This window comes from Lithobates pipiens, unplaced genomic scaffold (assembly GCF_037356315.1).
Source record: "Lithobates pipiens isolate NorthernLeopardFrog02 unplaced genomic scaffold, aLitPip1_a1.2 Scaffold_8, whole genome shotgun sequence".
In the NCBI taxonomy this organism is placed as follows: Eukaryota; Metazoa; Chordata; class Amphibia; order Anura; family Ranidae; genus Lithobates; species Lithobates pipiens.
Window position 1 is genome coordinate 296,096,716 of NW_027507903.1, and position 22,670 is coordinate 296,119,385.

Genomic DNA, 22,670 nt, shown 5'->3' on the forward strand with positions numbered 1-22,670 from the left:
CACCTTGAGAAATGCATTGTTTTATGCTGCATTAGGTAGTAATGCCATCTGAGAAAGTCGGAGTGTATCAGGTCTCCATCTTTGTTATAGGGGGAGCTACCTTGGCCAATCATCTCTTAACAAGTATCTCTAAGTAGGCTAATACATTTTCTTTTCATGGCAGTTCTTGCAATTTATTTAGGAAGGTACCAAGATTTAAAAGAATTAACCACACACTGCATAACTTAGGCCCCTTTTACATGGGATGGATCAAGTTTTGCTCAGCAGATCAGCGGATGGATAAGCGGAGCAACCGTATGACAGGTCTGTCTGCTCAGCTTATGCAGAGTGGATACTGACACGGTTCGCTCTGCTGTCTGGGTAGCCAGATACAAAAAGAGACAGCCTGTCCATTTAAATGTTACTGCCCTCTGATCCAGCCAGGTGGAGGGGAAAAACAGATCCCCTTACGTTTTTTAACGTTATATCTGACCACCCATAGGAGGAGATTGAAGGGTCCATAAGGGTCTGGCTGAAAAACAGACAGCTGGACCTGATCAGACCTCTTGCGTGAAAGGAGCCTCATAGAAAAATTGCACTTTATACAATTTCCCACTCATTGTGGCCTCCAGCAGTTGCAGTTTTTTTTTTATAGCGGGATGTACTGGGGGGTGGGGCATTTAACCACTTCCATACTGGGAGTATTCTGGCACACCTCTCCTACAATGCAAAAATCATAATTTTTTGGGCTAGAAAATTATTCAGAGCCCCCAAACATTATATATGTTTTCTTAGCAGAGGCTCTTGGGAATAAAATGGCGATTGTCACATGGTATTTGCACAGGAATTTTTCCAACGCATTAATTTAAAAAAAAAAAAAAACCTGTTTCATGAATTAACCACTTTAGCTCGAGCCTCTTTGAGACTTATTGTTTACAAGTTAAAAAAAATTTTTGGGCTAGAAAATTACTTGGAACTCAATCAAACATTATATATTTAAAAAATAAGTACAACAGTAAAAGTTAGCGCATTTTTTTTTCTAGAATTGTAAAAAATTATGTTTCGCTGAGTAAATTGATACCCAACATGTCATGCTTCAAAATTGCATCCGCTCATGGAATGACGACAAACTTTGCCACTTAAAAATCTCCACTGGTGACGTTCTAGTGCTAAAATAATTGCTCTCGCTATAACGATCGCAGCGATGCCTCACGTGTGGTTTGAACACCGTTTTAATATGCGGGTGCGACTTACGTATGCGTTCGCTTCTGTGCACGAGCTCAGCGGGATGGGACGCTTAAAAAAAAAAATATATATAATTTTCTCTTTATTTTACTTCATTTTTACACTGTCCTTTTAATATGCAATAAATAAAAAAAATTCCCTTTAAGACCATTGGAAGTGACATTTGATGTTGCTTCCACTACGGAGCCGAGTGGGGGCAATCTTTCCGTCACTCGGCATCCAGACTCAGAGGAGAAAGGACACAAATCGCCTCCGCTGCTACTGATGGCTACGGTAAGCGGCGATGACCAGAGCGCGACAGGAGGGGCTCCACTCCCACCTCAAACTCACGCAGCATCCGCCGCAGAGACTAGTTTTATTTTAAAGAGAACCGCATGCCGTTTCTGAAAATACTGTGGTTATGGCAGCTAACTGTATTTTGCATCAAAGCACCGACGTACAGGTACAGCGATTTGCGTGAAGTGGTTATATAAATAAAAAAAACGGTAGTTAGCCAAATTTTTTTGTATAATGTGAAAGATGTTACGTTGAGTAAATAGATACCTAGCATGTCACGTTTTAAAAATGAGCACACTTTTGGAATGGCGCCAAACTTTGGTACTTTAAAATCTCCATAGGCGACTCCATCTCTCGCCTAGATGTCTTTTCTCCTAACAGGGAGCAATTTGGCAGGAAACACGATTGATGCTTGTAAAAGTGTGTAATGTGTTTGAGCATGTCAAGATTTTGGGAGTTAATTTAATTGGCCAGAGCAATAATTTATTCTGGCCACTGAAATCAATTAATGCTCAAGAGCTAAAAAGTTAACATGTGTTAAAAACTCTGCTGCTCCTAGACCCCCTGGCAGCAGGTTTTTTATCCTGCCTCTAAACGCCCATCTTTAAAAGCCAACATGTGCGAGGGCACAGGCATCCAGGGGAGTTTAGGGGCAGGGGAAAAAGCAGCTGAACAACTGGCCAGTGTGCTTAAGGTCTAAAAAGTGCAGGCTCCACAGTGTCAAAAATAAAATCGATATTGAACGCAGGATTGGGGATGACCGCTCTAAAGCCTGCACCTATTGAAGAAAAAAAAAAAAAAAAAAAAAAAAAAAAAGGAGGAGGAGCAAAACAATGTTTGTTCAAGGTTTCACTTTAAAACTGGAAGAAGGGGATCCCCCCTCCCCCCCCCCACCGAGAGGTGGCACTTACAGACCCAGGTCTACAAAGCCTTTTCATAACTTAAGTTTGGAGTTAATAGAAGTTTAGCATTACTTGGTCACTCACCTGTGCTTCTCTAGCTCATTGTGGACAGACCTGCAGAAAAGGAAAAAAAAAAAAAAAAAAAAGAATACATAAATTAATGGTTACACGCAACATATACGAACACCACTGCCAGAACATAGGCCAGGCCCAGGACTTTAGTACTTGGAAAGCTTAAAGAGTAAAGAGAACAAAAATCCCAGCCTGGGGAGAAAAAAATAAAAAAAAAAATAAAAAAAAAACACATTAGCAGCCTTACTGAGGGCCAAAATTCTGTGGTTAAAAAATAACAGATGATGAAATAACTTTCATCATAGGTCTTCCCAGCTTTGTTGACAAGTTACACAACAGCACATCAATGGATGTAGTTTAAGGCTTAGTGTAGGTAAGAACAATGTAATAAGTTAGTGATTTAAAGTGGTTGTAATGCCTCATACACACGATCAAACAATCCGGTGGAAAAGTCCGGCGGACAATCCGCCCGTGTGTAGGCTCCAGCGGACTTCTTTTACCCAAAAGTCCGGCGGACTTAGAAAGTATTTTTGCACTCCAATCTGTCCGCCGGACTCGCATTTTTCCGAACAGTAGGGCCGTGTGTGTGCCAGTCCGCTGTACTTTTGAAATGAACGGACTTTTCACGCCTGGAGAAAAGTCCGCTCATTTTGAGCGCGGCTCCAGATAGCCGGGGACAGCGAAGGGGGCGTCCCTGGCCCCGTCACCTGGTATGGACTTAAAGGGGAATTCCTACGCCGAAAAATCCTCCCCAGGTCCATATCAGACCCTTATCCGAGCACGCTACCCAGCCGGCCAGGAAAGGGGGTGGGGACGAGCGAGCGCCCCCCCCCCTCCTGAGCCGTACCAGGCCACGTGCCCTCAACATGGGGGGCGCCTTGGGGAAGGGGGGGCCGCGTGGCCCCCCCACCCCAAAGCACCTTGTCCCCATGTTGAGGACAAGGGCCTCTTCTCGACAACCCTGGCCATTGGTTGTCGGGATCTGCGGGCGGGGGCTTATCGGAATCCGTGAGCCCCCTTTAATAAGGGGGCCCTGGATCCCAGCCCCCCACCCTATGTGAATGAGTATGGGGTACACAAGGGTTAAAATAGTTTATTTCACAGCTCTGTGGGTCTTCTTCCGTCTTCGGGGGTCTTCTCGCCGGACTCCTCCGCCATCTTCTGCTAGCTCTTTTACTAGCGGAGGAGCCCGGCTTTCTTCTTCGCCGCCGCCCTCTTCTTCCGACTTCGGGGGTCTTGTCCCCCTCTTCGGGGGTCATGTCCCCCTCTCCGGAGCTGTGCAATAAACTATTTTAACCCTTGTGTGTTGTGTTTTTTTTATTCTTTTTTTTTTCCACAGGTGAATGGGTAGGGGTACAATGTACCCCATACTCATTCACATAGGGTGGGGGGCCGGGATCCAGGGGCCCCCTTATTAAAGGGGGGCTCACGGATTCCGATAAGCCCCCCGCCCACAGACCCCGACAACCAAGGGCCAGGGTTGTCGGGAAGAGGCCCTTGTCCTCATCAACATGGGGACAAGGAGCTTTGGGATGGGGGGGCCTTCCCCAAGGCACTCCCTATGTTGAGGGCACGCGGCCTGGTACGGCTCAGGAGGGGGGGGGGGCGGGGAGCTCACTCGTCCCCACCCCCTTTACTGGCCAGCCAGCGTGCTCGGATAAGGGTCCAATATGGACCTAGGGGGGTGGACCCCCACGCTGATTTTTCGGCGTAGGGATTCCCCTTTAAGTCCATACCAGGTGACCATACCAGGGGGCCAGCGACACCTCCTTCGCTGGCCCCGGTTACCTGGAGACACACTCAAAACGAGCGGACTTTCCTCCGCGTGTGTGGGCGAGTTCGTTCATTTCAAAAGTACGGTGGACAGTCCGGCGGACTTAGTACGCCGTATTAGTCCGCCGCAAAAGTACCGTGTGTGGGCAGCATTTCAATGTTCATGAGAATGGTGAGGAATCAGCCCAGAACTACACGGGAGAATCTTGTCAATGATCTCAAGGCAGCTTGGACCATAGTCACCAAAAAAACAATTGGTAACTTACGTACGCCATGAAGGACTGTGCCCACAAGGTCCTGCACAGGCCCGTCTGAAGTTTGCTAATGAACATCTGAATGTACGGGGCCACAAAAGATGTATATGCCTTGGAAGGGACAGGGAGGAGGCGGGACGAGCGCCCCACACAGGAGAATTACCCGTTTATGGCCTCTGTAATAGGAAGTTACGTCTCCAGCGATGCCATTGGACAACTGTTCTGTCCATCAAAGGAGGCGGGATTTTCAATTAAAGAGGCCACCGTGTAAACAGGAGATTCTCCTGTAGGTAATCTTTGGCGCTCTCTAGTGCATTCCCGGCAATGGTGGGTTCTGCAGATGGGCACTGACCCTTATCTTGCTTCACAGTTCTTTATTTAAAATTTCATTTTTTTTTTCCCCAGCGTGTTATAAATCAATAAATACGGTATAGCCAAATGATACGCCCAAGCTCATCTCTTTACTTACGTGCAGCCACAAAAGCAAGAGAATTCTTGTTGGGCAGTGTATTAGTGCTCAAACTAACACACTTAGACTGAATTTTAATGGTTCAAAGAATGTCAGCTAAAATGGTCGGCCCTCACGCATGTTCACTTCATCAAATCTGGCCCTCTTAGAAAAAAGTTTGGATACCCCTGGCCTAGCCAGTCTCCATGCCTTAATTCCATAGAAAATATGTGGCAGGAGCTGAAGGTTCGAGTTAACAAACGTCAGATTTAAAACCGTCTTGCAAAAACACACTACAATCCATTTATCATGGTTTCCTATGAATGTAGTTCACATCTGTGCATTTCATAGAAAGGGCCAGTGTTTTTTTTCCTGGTTTTTAGTTCCATAGACTTCAATGGTTTAAAGATGTGTATTGAAAAATGCAAAATGCACCTGCAATATGCAGACTGCAACCTGTACAAGTGTGGATCAGGCCTAAGTCATGTTTTGCGACGGGGTCAAATACTTATTTTACTCATTAAGGCCTGATTCACACCTATGTATTTTTAGTGCTTTTTACATTTTGCAGATTTTCACTACTGAATGTGTTCCATAGGAAGCCATGTTAAAACGGACTGTAGTGCAAAATCTGCAAAATGCTCTATAAATGCATAGGTGTGAATCAGGCATAAAATGAAAATCGGCATAACTTTTTTGAAAAGCATTTTTCTGGATTGAGTTGTTGTTATTCTGTCTCTCACTGTTAAAATAAGCCTGCAAATGTACAAAATCAGCAGGGGTTCAAATACTTCTCCCCACCCTCACTGTGCCAATGTCTCGCATCTAATAGTTATACATCTTTCTTCAAATCCACCTTCTGAAGGATTGGACAGTTTTGTGAGAAAGCAGTACACAGGGACAAAATACTGAGGTGAGGGAGTCGTGTCCCTTAACTGATTCCCGACCAGCGCACGCCGATGTACGTTGGCAGAATGGCGCGGGCAGGCATATTGGCGTACAGGTACATCCAATCTTCAATGCCACCCGCGGGTCCCACGGACTTGATCGCCGCGGGCATACCCGCGATCGTCTCATGGGACGGCTGAATGGAGGAAATGCCGTGTAAACAGCATTTCTCCATTCTGCCTAGCAACTGGTGACGCTGATCTCTGCTCCATGTGATTGGAGCAGAGATCAGTGTTCACTAAATGAAAGCCTAACCCCCCCACAGTTAGTAACACACCCCTAGGAACACTTAACCCCTACACTACCACCCACTGGTTAACCCCTTCACTGCCAGTGTCATTTACACAGGAATCACTGCATTTATATAGCAGTGATTACTGTATAAATGACAATGGTCCCAAAAATGTGTCAAAAATGTCCGATGTGTCCGCCACAATAAAAAATAAAAACGCTGATCGCCGCCATTACTAGTAAAAAAAAAAAAAATAAATAATAAAAAAAATTAATAAAAATGCCATAAAACTATCCCTATTTTGTAAACACTATAACTTTTGCGCAAACCAATCAATATACGCTTATTGCGATTTTTTTTGCCAAAAATATGTAGAAGAATACAGATCGGCCTAAACTGAGGGAAAAAAATGTTTTTTATATATATTTTTGGGGGATATTTATTATAACAAAAAGTAAAAAATAATGCGTTTTTTTCAAAATTGACGCTCTATTTTTGTTTATAGCGCATAAAAACCGCAGGGGTGATCAAATACCACCAAAAGAAAGCTCTATTTGTGGGGGGGAAAAAAAGGACGTCAATTTTGTTTGGGAGCCACGTCGCACGACCACGCAATTGTCAGTTAAAGCAACGCAGTGCCGAATCGCAAAAAGTGGTCTGGTCTTTGGCCAGCAAAATGGTCTGGTCTGTAAGTGGTTAATGTACTCCAAGAAACAGACTCATATTAAGTACAAAAATCTTACTTTCTCCATCCTCTATTAAGGAACAGGGGAATTCATAAACAAAAAAAGAAGAAGTCTTGGGGGTGTGCAACAACCACTGATGGATTTATCACAGGTTTGGGAAATGTCTGCAATAGAGGACAAGCAGAAATATCAATGTTTAAATCTTTCAGAAGTGAAGTTTGAAGTAGAAGAGCAAAAATCTGCCAGTGGTCAAGCGAAGATCAGAGGATCAACCTGATGCCGAGAGCATTACCGCCAGAGGGGAATGAGTACACTAAAAGGGGACACAAAGTCTGTATTAGCAAACAGCCACCAACAGGTGGAGCAATATAAAGTCATGCAACCAGAACGCTGGAAATTTTTCCAGGATAAAAATTAGATCCTTACAGGGGACATTGGACAAAATGTGTAAGACAAGCAAATCTGGGATTGAAAAAAAAGGCTTCAAACACCCGATATCAAAAAAGGAAAGTTCCCACAAGGAATAAAGATGCAGGACCAGACAAACCCAATCTCCCTATACAAGGTATTATTATTGGTAGAGGGAACCTCCAGTATAACATTCCAAGGGAATAATCAAAGGATCCTAGGAATTAAAAATATACAACCAAAAAGGTACCACTCCTGAAGTCAGATAGATCGAATACAGGAAGGTAGGGAACAAGGAGGTACCCTTACAAAAGGTCTGGATTGGGGACAAGCTACTACCATAGACTGGTTGCACAACAATAGAAAGGAGGAGGACAGGCAAGACCCTTCTACTATAACAGTCAGCTGTTTCACTGGTACCCAACAAGATATCCCTGAAGGATCCATCTACTTGATCTAGAACATAGAACTAATACATTTCTGACCTGCCCCAATTCAACTAAAGCCCCATACACACTATCAGATTTTCTGCTGATTTTTGTCTTCAGATTTAATCAAAACCATGTAGTGTAAGGGCCTGCCTGATTGCATACAAATTGAAACTCCTAAGGTTTGACCTCATTTTATGGTTTTGGTAAATCTGAAGGCAAAAAATCTGCAGAAAATCTGATAGTGTGTATGGGGCTTTAGTGTCTACAGCCATGGAGGGAGTTGCGGAAACCTTATCCAAACAGCTAAGAACATTCACTTGATCATGAGATTCCATAAAAGGCCGTGGATCAGCCAGAGTAATTGGAAACAACTCCAGATGATCAGCTCCAACGGGGACTTCAAAGAGTACGCTATCCCAACAGGATTTAAGCATGAGCGGTCTCCAGACAATCCAGGGGAACACAGGGCGATGTAGAACATGAGGCACACCTAATGATGTGCAAACCTTTCTCTCCAAAATGTGGACTTCAGGTTAAAGACAGTAAAAAGGCATAATTGTGTCTAAGGATGACCATGTGGTTGAGAACACACACTAAATATTGCCCAGTGTAGGGACCTTGTCACTTATCCTTTCACAGAGAAGATTCCAGGGGTAAAAAGACAGAGCCAACAACAGAAAATATTGGGAGGGCAATCCTTCAGTACCCTACAAGCCCTCAAAATAGGATAAAGGGAGAATTTCACAATCATTTAAAGAAAGGTCCAATGACCCACAGGATGTAGCCTGTGTCATAGACAATTTCAGATGCACAGCCTTGCCCATTAGTGACCGATAGTTATGAAAAACTAGATACCTGTAAGGCCCCAATTTGGTCTAAGTTTTCTTTAAAAGAATTCTAGCTACAAATGTCCAGAAAAAGACGGTCTAAGCCAGGGTTTCTCAATCAATTTAGCTTAGATGAATCCTTGGCAAAAAGTTTGAGATCTCTTGGAAACCCGAAATAATGTTCACATCTGCAGAACATTGCTGTGATCAGAGAGCTGTTGATATGACAATTTTATTTTTATTTTATTTTTTTTAAATAGCATTAAATAATAAAATATTAAAACATACCTATTTAATGTGAAACTTGTGCTTGTTTCTTTCTAAAGAGAAGCTTACCTGTGGGATTAACTTGAAAATAAGCAGAGGGGCAGCAGGGCGGGGTACAATATATGGAGAGCGGAATCAAGTGGGGTCTGGGTAGGGTCTTGCAAAGCTATTGCTGAGCAAACGCAGAATCAAATAAACTGCATATGGAGACCAGCTCAAGTAGCTTGTAGGTGAATTCTGATTGGGGGGGGGGGGGGGGCGGGGGATGGACCACAGGAGGCTGACAAAAAAACGGCAAAAAAGGCAATCATCCTCTTGGACAAAAGAAAAAAGAAAAAAAAAAAAAAGGGAAGAGCATTCTGGGTTATACTGGGGCTGGCCTACAACTGCTCTGCTATCTAGCATCTAATCCTCCTGCAGGTGGCAGCATAACCAGACTTTCTGAATGCCCAAGTCCCTTAAAAAGGAAGTAAACCCTGATGGGTTTACTTCTTCTTTGTCTCCCTGCAAAGGTAAAGCATAATGGGCTACTATGCATTGCTTAGTAACCCATTATGTGTCACTTACCTGACACAGGAGTCAGCACATGTCACCGCTGTCCCCTGCAGTGCGGAGCGTCCATCTTCTTCCGGGTATCGCTGCTCCAGCCACTCACAGTGCCGGAGCAACGATGACGTCACTCCCGCGCATGTTCATGGGAGCCGCCACTAACAGCATATGTCGCTGCTAACGGCGATAGTGCGCCTGTGCACCGCCGTAGACAGTGGTGACTGTCTTTTAGTAAAAATCTCCTAAACCGTGTAGGTTTAGGAGATATTTCTTGGACCTACAGGTAAGCCTTAATCTAGGCTTACCTGTAGGTCAAAGTGGTTTGTAAGGGTTTACAACCACTTTAATGGACTAAAGAAACTGGAAATTGTTCCTAACAGGAAAACAGGACAAACAGCCACAGAGGCATCTGCTTTGTTGCACTGCATCCTAACTTTTCCTTATATACAAGAGCCTGCGGTGATGTATCATCCAGTGCCTGATTTTACAAGCTGCACAACATGGCTGTTCTGGGGATGCTCACCTAACGCTGTCTGGATTGCTGTTTGTTCTCTGTCGTTTTCTTCTTCCAGGAGTGGCAGTGTTGCAAGGCAATATGGAGGCATATCCATGCTCAGCTTCTGCAAGAATGAGAAGGCATCGTTAGTCTTTTTACATAACGAGGGATAAATCTGTATGTGGAGTTCTCAGGTGTTGTGAAAGCTAGGCATTATGTACAAGATTTGTACAGTAAAAGCCTCTGTTGCTCATAGCAACTAATTTTAGACAGCATACTATTATATAAAAAAATTAAATAAAAAATAAGACCAGTGACTAGGGCAAACTCACTTCCAGTAATAAAAACCATGACACTAGATCCATCTTGTGTTAACAGTACGGAATAGATTCAGGTTTCATTTGGATGGGAAATAAAAAAATTCAAGAGAATCTATTCAGTGCCCTTTCAGAGCAGTTTTTTTTTTTTTTTTTTTTTTTTTAAGAACAACCCCCAACCACGTATACCCCACCTTACTGCGCTCCCCCACTAAAGTGCTTATTAAATAAGTGCTTCTTTTGGTTATAGAGGAGTAGGTGATCTTATTCCAGGATGTAGTGCTCAGATCTGAGTGCCAAGTTGCCGGCCCCAAACAGTATCTGAGCAGGATGAGATCAATAACCCTGACAGAGAGACTAAACTCTCCTGGCTCAAATGAAGTGATGGGGGTAGCATTCAGAAGAGGAGTATAACTGGGTGGGGCGTTTTGCTTACGAGCCATTTTCTTGTCCTGAAGTCCTTTGAAAAACAAAACAAACAAAACAAAACAAAAAAGTGGGTATACACATGTTAAATATCAGTCCATGCATACACCTCTCTGTACAGGCTTCTGCCAACCGGTCCTGTTGGAAAACCAACATTCGATCAGCTACTGCAGCCACTGATCAGTGTATTGATGGCAGGGGCATGGGGTCACCACTGTCAGAATAAAATAGCACAGCAGAGGACATCCCTGCATTCACAGGTTGTGTGGATGCAGGGATCTGTGATTTTGTTTTTCCATTCAACCCGCTGGTTGGGGAAGAGAGAAGAAAAAAAAAAAAAAAAGGAGGGGGGGGGGGTATGGAAGAGAGAAACCACAAACCCTACATGTATACCCAGCTTATCTTAGTTGCTAAAAATATAAAATCTTAAAAAAAAAAAAAAAATTTAAAAAAAAATTAAATTAAAAAAAAAAACCCAGCCTGTGAAGAGAGAAGACTTGTTCTGTTGCCAATATTAGGTCTGCTGAAAAATCTACTGTATCCTACATGCGTTTGGGGTTGTCGAATGCCTGAATCTCCCTCTGCACACTGTGGTTCTATCTGCAGGTCTCTTCATCAATACTGTATCCTGTGATGACATAGGGGCCAGCAGATAGGACCATGTTGGAAATACTTCAGCAAGTTTAGCTCTGCAACAAAGCCAACAGAATTAGTGTAGAAAGCTTAACAAAATGGGCAAAAATCCTTTAACAGGCTGGGCTTTTTAAAAGTTCATATTTTTTTTCCCTAGCAACTGATCATTTTCACCCTGAACTCCAGGCAGATTTAAGACAAATTTATTCAGCTCTGTAATCATTAACATGGAATAAAGCCAACTGTACATTATTAAAAAAAAAAAAAAAAAAAAAAAAAAAAAAAAAGGTATTTTATAAATATAATTTGCGAGCAGACAGTTTTTTTATTTATTTCAGAAGATACATGCCATGTTTCTTCTGCAATTAAACACACTGCTTGCAAGCTTCAATTGAATGTACACTGAGCTGTGCATGCTTAGCTTACCTACACTCTCGGCACATTGGGCAGGAGCTGGTCTTCCCCTATAGTCAATCAGGATAGCCGAAGATCTTCACTCAGAAGAAGCCCGGGGAGAATATGTCATTACAGAGGTGAGCACCTGCAGACTTCTGTTCCACTGTAATACATCACTAAGGCCTGGTTCACACCAATGCATTTTCAGTTTTGCATTAACGCACTACAGTCCATTTAACATGGATTTCTTATGGGTCACATTCACGACTGCAAACGTTCAACCAGTGCGTTTTTTTTGGAAAGGGTCAGGGCCTTCTTGAAAGCAGCAGGTTGCATTTTTGGTTCTGTAGATTTCAATGGAATTGTAGCAGAAACGCATTAAAAATGCAGTGCTTGCGGTTTTTTATGCATTTCCACTACGTTTTTGCGACTTTCTCCTGCATGACAACAGACACCTCCCAAAACCACAAAAAATAAAAAACACAAAAACGCAAATAACGCACCAGGAAAACGCATCAACCGCAACCCACATAGGTGTGAACCTAACCTAAGGGCCTGTTGACACCAGGTGTGCTCCGACTGTGCAGGGCAGAATGCTTGGTCTCCTACCAGCATGGAATGCAGTCGTTTTTTCAGCCCAGTGTGACACAAGCCACCACCTCGCTGCAAACAATAAAACTTAAAGTGATATTAAACCCAAAAGCAAATATTTATCATAATGCAGCTTGCCAATTCTTAGCTGTGATGGTTGTATTTGTTTTCTTTTTTAGGCTCGCTTTCTTTTATTTTCAACCAGGCAATCCAGCCAGCAAGTCTGTTTTTCAAAACAACAAAATCTGTTGCAGATGTATTGGTTTACAGGAATGAGACAAACCATTTAACACTGGCAGGGATGCTTTACAATTATCAGCTTTTATTACGAGGGTTCTTCAAAACGTTTCAGCACTTTTTGTTTTTTATATGTTTCACAGCCATCTTCACCAGTCTGACAACTGCAAGAGGTCAGTTGGATTGCCAGACTAGTCCCATGACACTCCCAGACACGCATTTAAGCAAAATCATTATCCAAAAAGGTATAAAATGGTTGCTTTAATGGCTTATAAAGTATTAGCTGGAGTTTTGCTTTAATTTGTAAGCGTATCTAAATCTGCTACTGCATCTAACCCCCCCCCCCCCCAGAATTACAATGCTGCTGTCCAAAAGGTGCCTCTGTGCTCCTTCATCCAGAGTGGATGCACTCTAATACAGGTATGTTACTGGCCAGATCACCAGGAGAAAACAGGAGAGAGAAAAAAAAAAAAAAAAAAAAAAAAAAACTGAAAACAAATGCAGCCACTACATCCTTGGTTTGGTAAGCTGCAATACATTACATTTTTGGTTTTAATACAGCTTTAATGAAATGTAACTGACATTTCAATAAAGTTTGCTTTGAAAAAAATAAAATAAAAAAATAAAAGTGGGACGCATCAAAATCAGCCCATTGGGACTACTGTTATCCTACTACACACTAGTAGCTGCATTCCCACATAGTCACTAGCATGAACATGCCCTAAATGTATTATTTAGATGCAAGCAGGGTATGTATCTGAATTTTACCTGGTATCAGCTGATAGAAGTGCCTGTACAAACAGAGCTCAGACTGCGAGGAGGAGAAACAGCCCAAGGCATCAATCGGTTGTGCTGCAGTGTGTACATGTGTTAACAGGAGACATGCTGACAGGAGGAGAGAGCAGAATAAAGAGATGAGCTCATCAGACTGTTTCCTTTCCTTTCACTGCCCAATCACAAGCTGGGGAAAGGCCGATCTTCCTCGCCAGACAAGGATGTGCTGTGTGGCAAAGCTGTAGAAATCTCAATGCTACTCTCATATATGTATTGCATCTGTGTGCTGAGTCTGGAGATGTGCTTTAGGCCCCTTGATGCTGTGCACCCCTCCCAGAGTTTTTTTTACGAAGCCCAGAAGGGACGGGTACAGCATCCAGCTTCACTGCCCGCAGCCTATGGCAGGCTGCAGCTGGATAGGGCTGAATGTTGTTGTGAGCGGTACCCATGTTGGGGGCCACACGCATTCAGGGATGAATGTAGGGCTGAATCAATTAATCGATCATGATATTAAATTAATCAATTACTGTTTTCATAATCGAAACAATCAGCCAACTAATCGATTATGAAAATAATCCTTAGTTGCAGCCCTAGATGAATGCACATCTTCTGCCTATCCTTCATAAGTGCACTAAAAAGCGGTGAGAAACACAGCAGCTAGAAGGCCCCATGTGCAAGGGGCCTCAACAGTTGCATTTGCAGATGTTTAGGAAGTACTCCAAGATTCTGGACCACAATTTAACTTTACATTTGTTTCGATGGAACGGCGTCCACTTGCCTGTGATGTTGCTTTTGCTACGTACGTACTGCACTGTTTTTTACTTAAAACAAGCTGCAGAGAATGCCAAACACCATTGCAGATGTCAATATACTATATTTATTTATATACGCTCACTTTATTGCTAAGATTACTCTGAAATTCAAGATGTGGCTGGGTGTAGTAAGGTGTCCGCTGCCGTCTGACGGCAGGTGTTCTGTCAGATGAACAAACCTGGTACAGCTGACGGAACGTCACCTAATCTGACAGGTCGCCGATTCTGACAGAACACCGGGAATCCTAACTGTCACATTTGCTTGTGATCTCAACAAAACAGTTAAACCATCAAATGGCTGCTGTCATAACTGATCACATGTGCAGAACCATGGCAGTTGCAGATGAAACAGAGACCAAGCTTCCTTGGCTGAAAAAGATAGGAAAGTTTAGTTTCGCTTTAATTTTTACCTAGGCATGAAATGAGGAGAAGTGACATCATAGGCTTTATCTCGCCATATGTGCAATATAACATTACAGAGAGATCTTGCAGTTTAGTTATGAGATTTCCCTGAAGGGAATGAAGGTGACGTTGCCTTCCCAGGAGGCATCTGTGCGGCTGAGACTACATCACCGCCACCTACAGGGAAACCAGATATGGAAAAGATTTTAGGTAAAGCAAAATAAATAAATAAATGTTTTAGGTGATTTCATATCAGCATGCAGACATGTATGCTGATGTGACATTTAGGGAAAGGCCTGCATTAACCACTTCAGCCCCGGAAGATTTGGCTGCTCAATGACCAGGCCATTTTGTGCAATACGGCACTGCGTCGCTTTAATTGATAATTGTGCGGCAATGCGAAGCTGTACCCAAACAAAATTGACGTCCTTTTTTTTCCCCACAAATAGCTTTCTTTTGGTGGTATTTGATCGCTCTGCGGTTTTTATCTTTTGCGCTACATACAAAAGAAGAGCGACAATTTATTTATTTTCTTTAAAAAAAAACACACTTACTTTTTGCTATAATGTCCAGCATTTTTTAATCAAAAATCACAAGCGATTTATGGCATTTTTTTTTTTTTTTTTACAAGTAATGGTGGTGATCTGCGATTTTTAGCGGGACTACGATATTGCGGCTTTAAAAATGCACTGATCATTGTATAAATGTCACTGGCAAGGAAGGGGTTAACACTAGGGGGCGATCAAGGGGTTAACCGTGTTCCCTCACTGTGTTCTAACTGTAGGGGACTGTCCAGGAGGAGAAAGAGCGCGAGATCGGTGTTCATACATAGTATGAACACACAATCTGTTTCTACTCCCCTGAAAGAACCAGGATCTGTGTGTTTACACACACAGTACCTGGTTCTCGCTCTGTCACGAGCGATCGCGGGAGCCCGGCGGTCAACAGCGGCCGCCGGGCACTCGCATCGGCTCCAATCAAATGCTACGGGCCCATGCGCCCCTAGTGGCCAAAAGGCGAAGCGACGCAAGGTAACGCCATTTCGCCCAGCCATGCTATTCTACAGCAGCAATACCACGGCGGCTGTTCGGCAAGCGGTTAAAGGAGAAGTTCCCCTTTGGGAACATGTTATATGTTGCACCTGTTTTTTAGGGTGGAGCTTGTAGCACGTTACCGATCCTGCAGCCACTTCCTGCACTCCCTGTGACAGCAGGCCAGGGATCTCCTCTTCATACCTGCTGTCACCATTTGAAAAAAAGTGCGGCTGTGCAGGGCTCCACCCACACAGCTGCATCATTGATTCACAGATCCCTGTGAATCAATGAACTGTAAAGTACTGACAGCCTTTGCAGCTATAGGTTTGTAGTTCTCAATGAACTACCAGAGCACCGTTTTTAGCGCAACTTAATATTGAAAGTTTGAGTCTTCCTGTCTTTGTGAAACTGCCTGGCAGGAATCCGGCATCGCACCCATGATCAATACTTTCACGCTCCTAAAAATAAAAAAAATAAAAGTAAATGCATCATTTTTTTTACCTGAAAAAAAGTATTTATTTTTATAATTTTTTTTAAGTGAATTTATCCTTTAGGAACTGTGATTTTAGAGCCCATTCATACCAGTGTGTGTGCGATATGCACTTTTAGGCTGGGTTTACTTCGCATTCAATTCGCATGATAGGAGAGTGTGACCAGCTGTCAATGAAGCCGATTCACACAGCTCTGAGGCGGTCCGCATTTGGAAAGGGTCTTGTGCATCTTTGGCAACGAAGCAGGCGTGAATTCAGGCCTTATTCGCACCTGAATCGATGAACAGGGATGCGCCAGACCCCCTGCTGTGAGCCGCAGCATGCGTTAACCCAGCCTAAAAGACAAGCCTGACGGTCTGTGCTATATAGGGGCAACGTGATACATAGGGGTTGATTTGCTAAAACTGGAGAGTGAAAAATCTGGTGCAGCTGTGCATGGTAGCCAGCCTTTAACTTTAGTTTGTTCAATTAAAGTGGAGTTCCACCCAAAAATGGAACTTCCGCTTTAAGTGAAGGTGACCCCCTGACATGTCATTTTTTGGGGGGGGGAACCCTCTTTTTAGAGGGTTCCACTTCCTTCTGGCGCACCACGGCGCCGGAAGCAAGTTAACCTCTCGGCAATCATCTGGGCTGGGACACGTCACTGGTCCCAGGTGATTGCCCGGCCAGTCACAGCGCTCGCGCATGCGCAGTGCATGCCTGGCTGTGAAGCCACAGCCAGGCGCCCACAGTGACAATGCCAGCTCCGCAGAGAGAGGAGGAGGGAGACGAGCGAGGCTCCATTCCCCCGCATTGCTGGACAGTAGGACAGGCGAGTGTCCGATTATTTAAAGTCAACAGCTGCAGTATTTGTAGCTGCCGACTTAAAAAAAAATTTTTTTAACAGAACTCCGCTTTTGACAATAAAACCCGGAAGCTGACTGGTTACTGTGCAGAGCTGCACCAGATTTTGCACTTTCCAGTTTTAGTAAATCAACCTCTATGTTACAATGTTCACATTATTATTTTTTTTCCATTTATTGAAACACCACAAAAGGACTTTTTATAGAGCTTTCTGCATGCATTGTGATGTAGTGCCTCACAGCACGCAAAACGCAGCAAGCCCTAATCTGCATTAGCATGCACCAACTCTGTGCAAGAGGACATAAGGCAACCTGCGTGTATGATGTGAATGAGCCCTTTGCTGCAGCAATGTGGTTCTGGTACAGTTAAGAAACATAAAATGGTATGTTGGCTACTAAGGATGAGCTCAGGCGTGTGGGCATGGTTCACGTGCTGAGCCCCCCAGGAAGTCAGCGCGGTGCATCGCTAATCACAGGCAGTGAGACATTGCCCCGATGTGCGGCTGCAGAGATCGGGAAATGTCTCACAGCCTGTGATTAGCGCAGCGCCGACTTCCTGGCGGGCTCTGCACGTGGAGCATGCGAACACGCCACAGAGCTCATCCCTACTGGCTACTAAAAGCAAAAGAATGAATTTCCCTAATGTGTAACGGACTTACCCTCTAAGCAGCAATCATGGAGGGACACAGCAGCAAGACAGACAGGATTGGTAAAAATAATGCAGTACCAACCCCAGGAGAAGAGAACGTGAGTGGGAGGGTGGATAGAGAGCACACAAAGAAATCTGACGGAGCAGTGTGTCCCAGAAGAGGGAGGAGTGACGGGATGGTCTCCAAAACAGACGTAAACAAGGATATGTTATGAAGAGGAACGCTGTGCTATAGATTGTACACAGGAAATAACATCAGATGATCAAATTGGGCCAGTGAAAAATAAACACCAGCCTGTGATGCCCCAACATCAGGATGTTCTCATCATCCTTCATAGAGATTTTTAGACATTTTAGGCCAATGTTGTCACCAAGGCTGATCGCTCCTTTTCCCCATAGGACAACCTCCCCCTGCATTTGTGCCAAAGATAAACACCCCCAAAAAATAAAAAGAGCTGCACCTTAGTGTAGACACACAGATGAGGAATGATGAGAGGAGGAGGGGGGGGGGGGCATTTTCTATGGAGCAAAAAGGAAGAATTCCTGATCAGCTGTGCAATAACATGGAGAACTTCTGGGGCTCTGCTGTCAATATAAAGAAGCAAGGCCCATATAGATTGCACTGCTAGTGCAGATGAGGCCTGTGCTATCCATTACAACCAATCAGATCCTTGCTGTTATGATTTCACGGCTTGAAAGGGATGCACTGATTGGATAAACAATCAATGCTCGATCTGGCTGAGCATAGAAAGCGATTAGGCCTGAGCGATGCTTTACCAGCAATCGGGTTCTTGCTTTTATCATTGCAGAGGCTGAAAAGGATAACCAGGTTGGCCATAGCAGCCTCTCCTACTTGGAGGCCTATTCCCTGCTCCAATACGAGGGTGAAGGAACCGCTTACCCCGCTCTCTCCGCTCCACGTACTCGGCTGCCTGCAGCAGGACTTGGAGATTACTGGGCAGCTGCTCCATGGGCCCGGGATGTCAGTGAGATGCTGTGTACTCTCCAGGGGGATCCGAGCTGTCACTGGAGATGAGGCTGAGGGGCCGCCCGCTGTGTGTCAGCCCGCGGAGGAACTATTATTTCCCTACACAATGCATGTAACTGACACCGAGCAACCCCGCCCACGACACGCCCCTCCGCTCACACCCCCTCCCTCCACTTCTCTCCAACCGTGGCCAAGCCGCCGTCCTGCTTCTATGACAGCTCACAGCACTGCGCTCTCCTCCCCGGCCCGCTAGTCTCCGGTCCCGTCTACCTCACAGTATATGTGTCAGTGCACGACAGCCGAGACCTCTGTTTCCATATAGCTTCCTGAAACGGGCGGAGACTCCGGGAGGGGTGGGCGGCACCCCGATTCGCTATTGAAAACAGAAAGGCGTGGCTAGACGGCTAGACGTCATTCCAGATGGCAACAGATTTTAGGCGGGAATGGAGAATTCTTTCAAATTTCAAAACCTCCAGTTGAGGGAAATTAGTGAGATAGAGCTGCTTGTGCTATGAACAGGTTATACAGACAAGGCTGCCTCCATAATTCACACTGCCCCTCAGGGTAAAAAAAAAATGAAAGGGGGTGGACCTTTGTTATCAGAAGCAGTAATATAGTGGGCACTATATTACTGCTTCTGATAACAAAGGTCCACCCACTTTAATTTTTTTCTTCAATAATAAAATAAATCTCAAAGCGGAGTTGCGCCTGCAAAAGAAAAAATACAAGTCAGCAGCTACAAATATTGCAGCTGCTGACTTTTAAAATAAGGACACTTACCTGTCCAGTGTACTTATTTTGGGAGAAAAACAAGATATTTGGGGTGCACTCCCTAAAAAAATTCATAGATGCTTATTTTGGGAGACACAGGGTCCAGTCAGGACGCACAGTAGAAAACAGGCTGTGAAGCCGCAAGAGCCAAGGGACGGGTCAGCTTCGGGTGAGGATATCGTTGTGATGTTCTCACCCGAAGCTGACCTGTCCCTTGGCTTTTGCGGCTTCACAGCCTGTTTTCTACTGTGCGTCCTGACTGGTCCCTGCTGTCTTCTGGGACCCGTGTGTCTCCCAGAAGACTGGTTGGGGATGGAGGGACATCATTGGGATGTCCTCGCCCAAAGCTGACCCGTCCCTTGGCTCTTGCGGCTTCAAAGCCTGATTTCCACTGTGCGTCCTGACTGGTCCCTGCTGTCTTCTGGGACCTGTGTGTCTCCCAGAAGACTGTGGTTGGGGACGGAGGAGGGACATCGTCGGGATGTGCTCACCTGAAGCTGACCCGTCCCTTGGCTCTTGCAGCTTCACAGCGTGTTTTCTACTGTGCGTCCTGACTGGTCCCTGCTGTCTTCTGGGACCTGTGTGTCTCCCAGAACACTGTGGTTGGGGACGGAGGAGGGACATCGTCGGGATGTCCTCACCTGAAGCTGACCCGTCCCTTGGCTCTTGCAGCTTCACAGCGTGTTTTCTACTGTGCGTCCTGACTGGTCCCTGCTGTCTTCTGGGACCTGTGTGTCTCCCAGAAGACTGGTTGGGGATGGAGGAGGGACATCATCGGGATGTCCTCACCCAAAGCTGACCCGTCCCTTGGCTCTTGCGGCTTTACAGACTGTTTTCTACTGTGCGTTCTGACTGGTCCCTGCTGTCCTTTGGGGCCTCTGTGTCTCCCAGAAGACTGTGGTTGGGGACGGAGGAGGGGCCGGACGTGGCGTAGATCACTGCAGATTCTGTGGTGATCTTTTGCCGGGAGTAGAGTGAATACCTGTATTAGATGGGTATCTGTCCCCCCCCCCCCCCCCCAACAGGTGCCAAATGTGACACTGGAATGGGGGAGGAATCGGATAAGCGGAAGTTCCATTTATGAGTGCAACTCCGCTTTAACTACTTCAATACTGGGCACTTACTCCCTTCTGCCCAGGCCAATTTTCAGCTTTCAGCGCTGTCACACTTTGAATGACAATTGCGCGGTCATGCGACGTACCCAAATTACATTTTTATCATTTTTTTTCACCCACAAATAGAGCTTTCTTTTGGTGGTATTTGATCATCTCTGCTTTTTTTTATTTTTTGCGCTATGAACAAAAAAGAGCATAAATTTTGAAAAAAAAAACAATATTTATTACTTTTTGCTATAATAAATATCCCATTAAAAAAAAAAAAATTCCCTCAATTTAGGCTGATATGTATTCTTCCACATATTTTTGGTTAAAAAAAAAATCCCAATAAGCGTATATTGATTGGTTTGTGCAAAAGTTATAGCGTCTACAAAATGTGGGATAGATTTGTTTTTTGTTTGTTTCTACTAATGGCGGGGGTCTGCGATTTTTATTGTGACTGTGACATTGCGGCGGACAGATCAGACACTTTTGACACTATTTTGGGACCATTCACGCTTATAAAGCGATCGGTGCTATAAAAAATGCACAGATTACTGTATAAATGTGACTGGCAGGGAGGGGGTTAACACTAGGGGGTGCTGCAGGGGTTAAATGTGTGTCCTAGGGAGTGAATCTAACTGTGGGGAAGGGGACTGATCAGGGGAGGAGACGATCGGTGTTCCTCTGTACAAGGAATATCCGATCAGTTCTCCTCTCCCCTGACAGGACGTGGATCTGTGTGTTTACACACACAGATCCACCCCCCGGCTCTGTTACCGGGCAATCGCAGGTGCCCGGCGGACATCCCGGCTCTGCCCGGCGGACATCGTGGCCGCCAGGCATGCGCACTGGGCCCCCACCGATGTGGCGAGCGCGTCGCGCTCTCCACAATGCCAGGAAGCAGAGGACATCATATGACACCCACCCAGAGGGAGGAACAGTGCCTGCCGCCGTCATGTTACAATACGGCGGTAGGGAACTGGTTAAATGACAATTGCGCGGTCATGCTACACTGTACCCAAACAGAAATGTTTGATCACCTTTGTGTTTTTTTTTTTTTTGCTAAACAAATAAAAGACCTAAAATTTTGAAAACAAAAAAGTTGTTCTTTTGTTTGTTATAAAATTTTGTAACTAACTTTTCTCCTTCGCTGTTGGGCACTCATAAGGTGGCACAAAAGAGGTGGCACTGATGGGCACTGAAAGGCTGCACTGATGGGTACTTATGGGTGGCACTGATATGTGGCACTGATAGATAGCATTGATAGGCAGCACTGATGGCACTGGCAGGCACTGGGGATGGGCACTGATTGGCATTTCCCTGGTGGTCTAAGGTGGTGGCAATCCCTGGTGGTCCTGGCGGCATCCTGGTGGTCCTGGGTGGGCATCCAAGGGGGGCTGCACTGATAAACAATCAGCGCAGACCCCCCCCCCCCATCAGGAGAGCAGCCGATTGGCTCTCCTCTACTCGTGTCTGTCAGATGCGTGTGAGGAATAGTCGATCAATGGCTCTTCCTGTTTACATCGTGATTAGCCGTGATTGGACACAGCTGATCATGTGGTAAAGAGCCTCCATCAGAGGCTCTTTACAGAGATCGGTGTAGTAGTGTGTCAGACTGACACACCACACCACTGATTATTGCGGTGCTCGCCCCCACGGGCGCACAAGAGTGGCCGTTCTGGAGGGCCGTCATATGACGTCCACCCAGAGCGATAGCCACGCCGCCTAGCCGTCATTTGACAGACGGCAGGAGGGAAGTGGTTAAAGAGGAGGTCCAGCCCCCCGCACGGTAAAAATTTAAAGTTAGCAGCTGCAAATACAGCTGCAAATACCGTAGCTGCTGACTTTTACTACTTTATATCCTCGTCAACAATATAGTAGTCTCCCTTTTTGATATTTATATGCTTTATCTGGTGCTATAAAAAAAAATGCACCGATTACTGTATAAATGTGACTGGCAGGGAAGGGGTTAACACTAGGGGGTGCTCCAGGGGTTAAATGTGTGTCCTAGGGAGTGAATCTAACTGTGGGGGGAGGGGAATGATCAGGGGAGGAGACCGATCAGTGTTCCTCTGTACAAGGAACATCCGATCAGTTCTCCTCTCCCCTGACAGGACGTGGATCTGTGTGTTTACACACACAGATCCACCCCCCGGCTCTGTTACCGGGCAATCGCAGGTGCCCGGCGGACATTGCGGCTGCCGGGCACGCGCACTGGGTCCCCACCGATGCGGCGAGCGCATGCGCGCTCTCCACAATGCCGGGAAGCAGAGGACATCATATGACACCCACCTGGAGGGAGGAACAGTTCCTGCCACCGTCATGTTACAATACGGTGGTAGGGAACTGGTTAAATGACAATTGCGCGGTCATGCTACACTGTACCCAAACAGAAATGTTATCATTTTGTTCCCACA

General features: G+C 45.2%; 1 protein-coding gene across 1 annotated transcript in view; it reads right to left on the bottom strand.

Annotated features, from left to right (window-relative positions):
• The window catches only part of MXD3 (MAX dimerization protein 3), a 32,862-nt gene extending 14,339 nt beyond the window's left edge, over window positions 1-18,523 (bottom strand). Inside the window, exons 1-3 of the mRNA XM_077472513.1 lie at window positions 18,299-18,523; window positions 9,821-9,917; window positions 2,487-2,516 (exon numbers count right to left, since the gene is read on the bottom strand). Of these exons, the coding sequence (XP_077328639.1) occupies window positions 2,487-2,516; window positions 9,821-9,917; window positions 18,299-18,368 (197 nt within the window). The 5' untranslated portion in view covers window positions 18,369-18,523. The remainder of the gene's footprint in view (window positions 1-2,486; window positions 2,517-9,820; window positions 9,918-18,298) is intronic.
• Window positions 18,524-22,670: the final 4,147 nt, after the last annotated feature.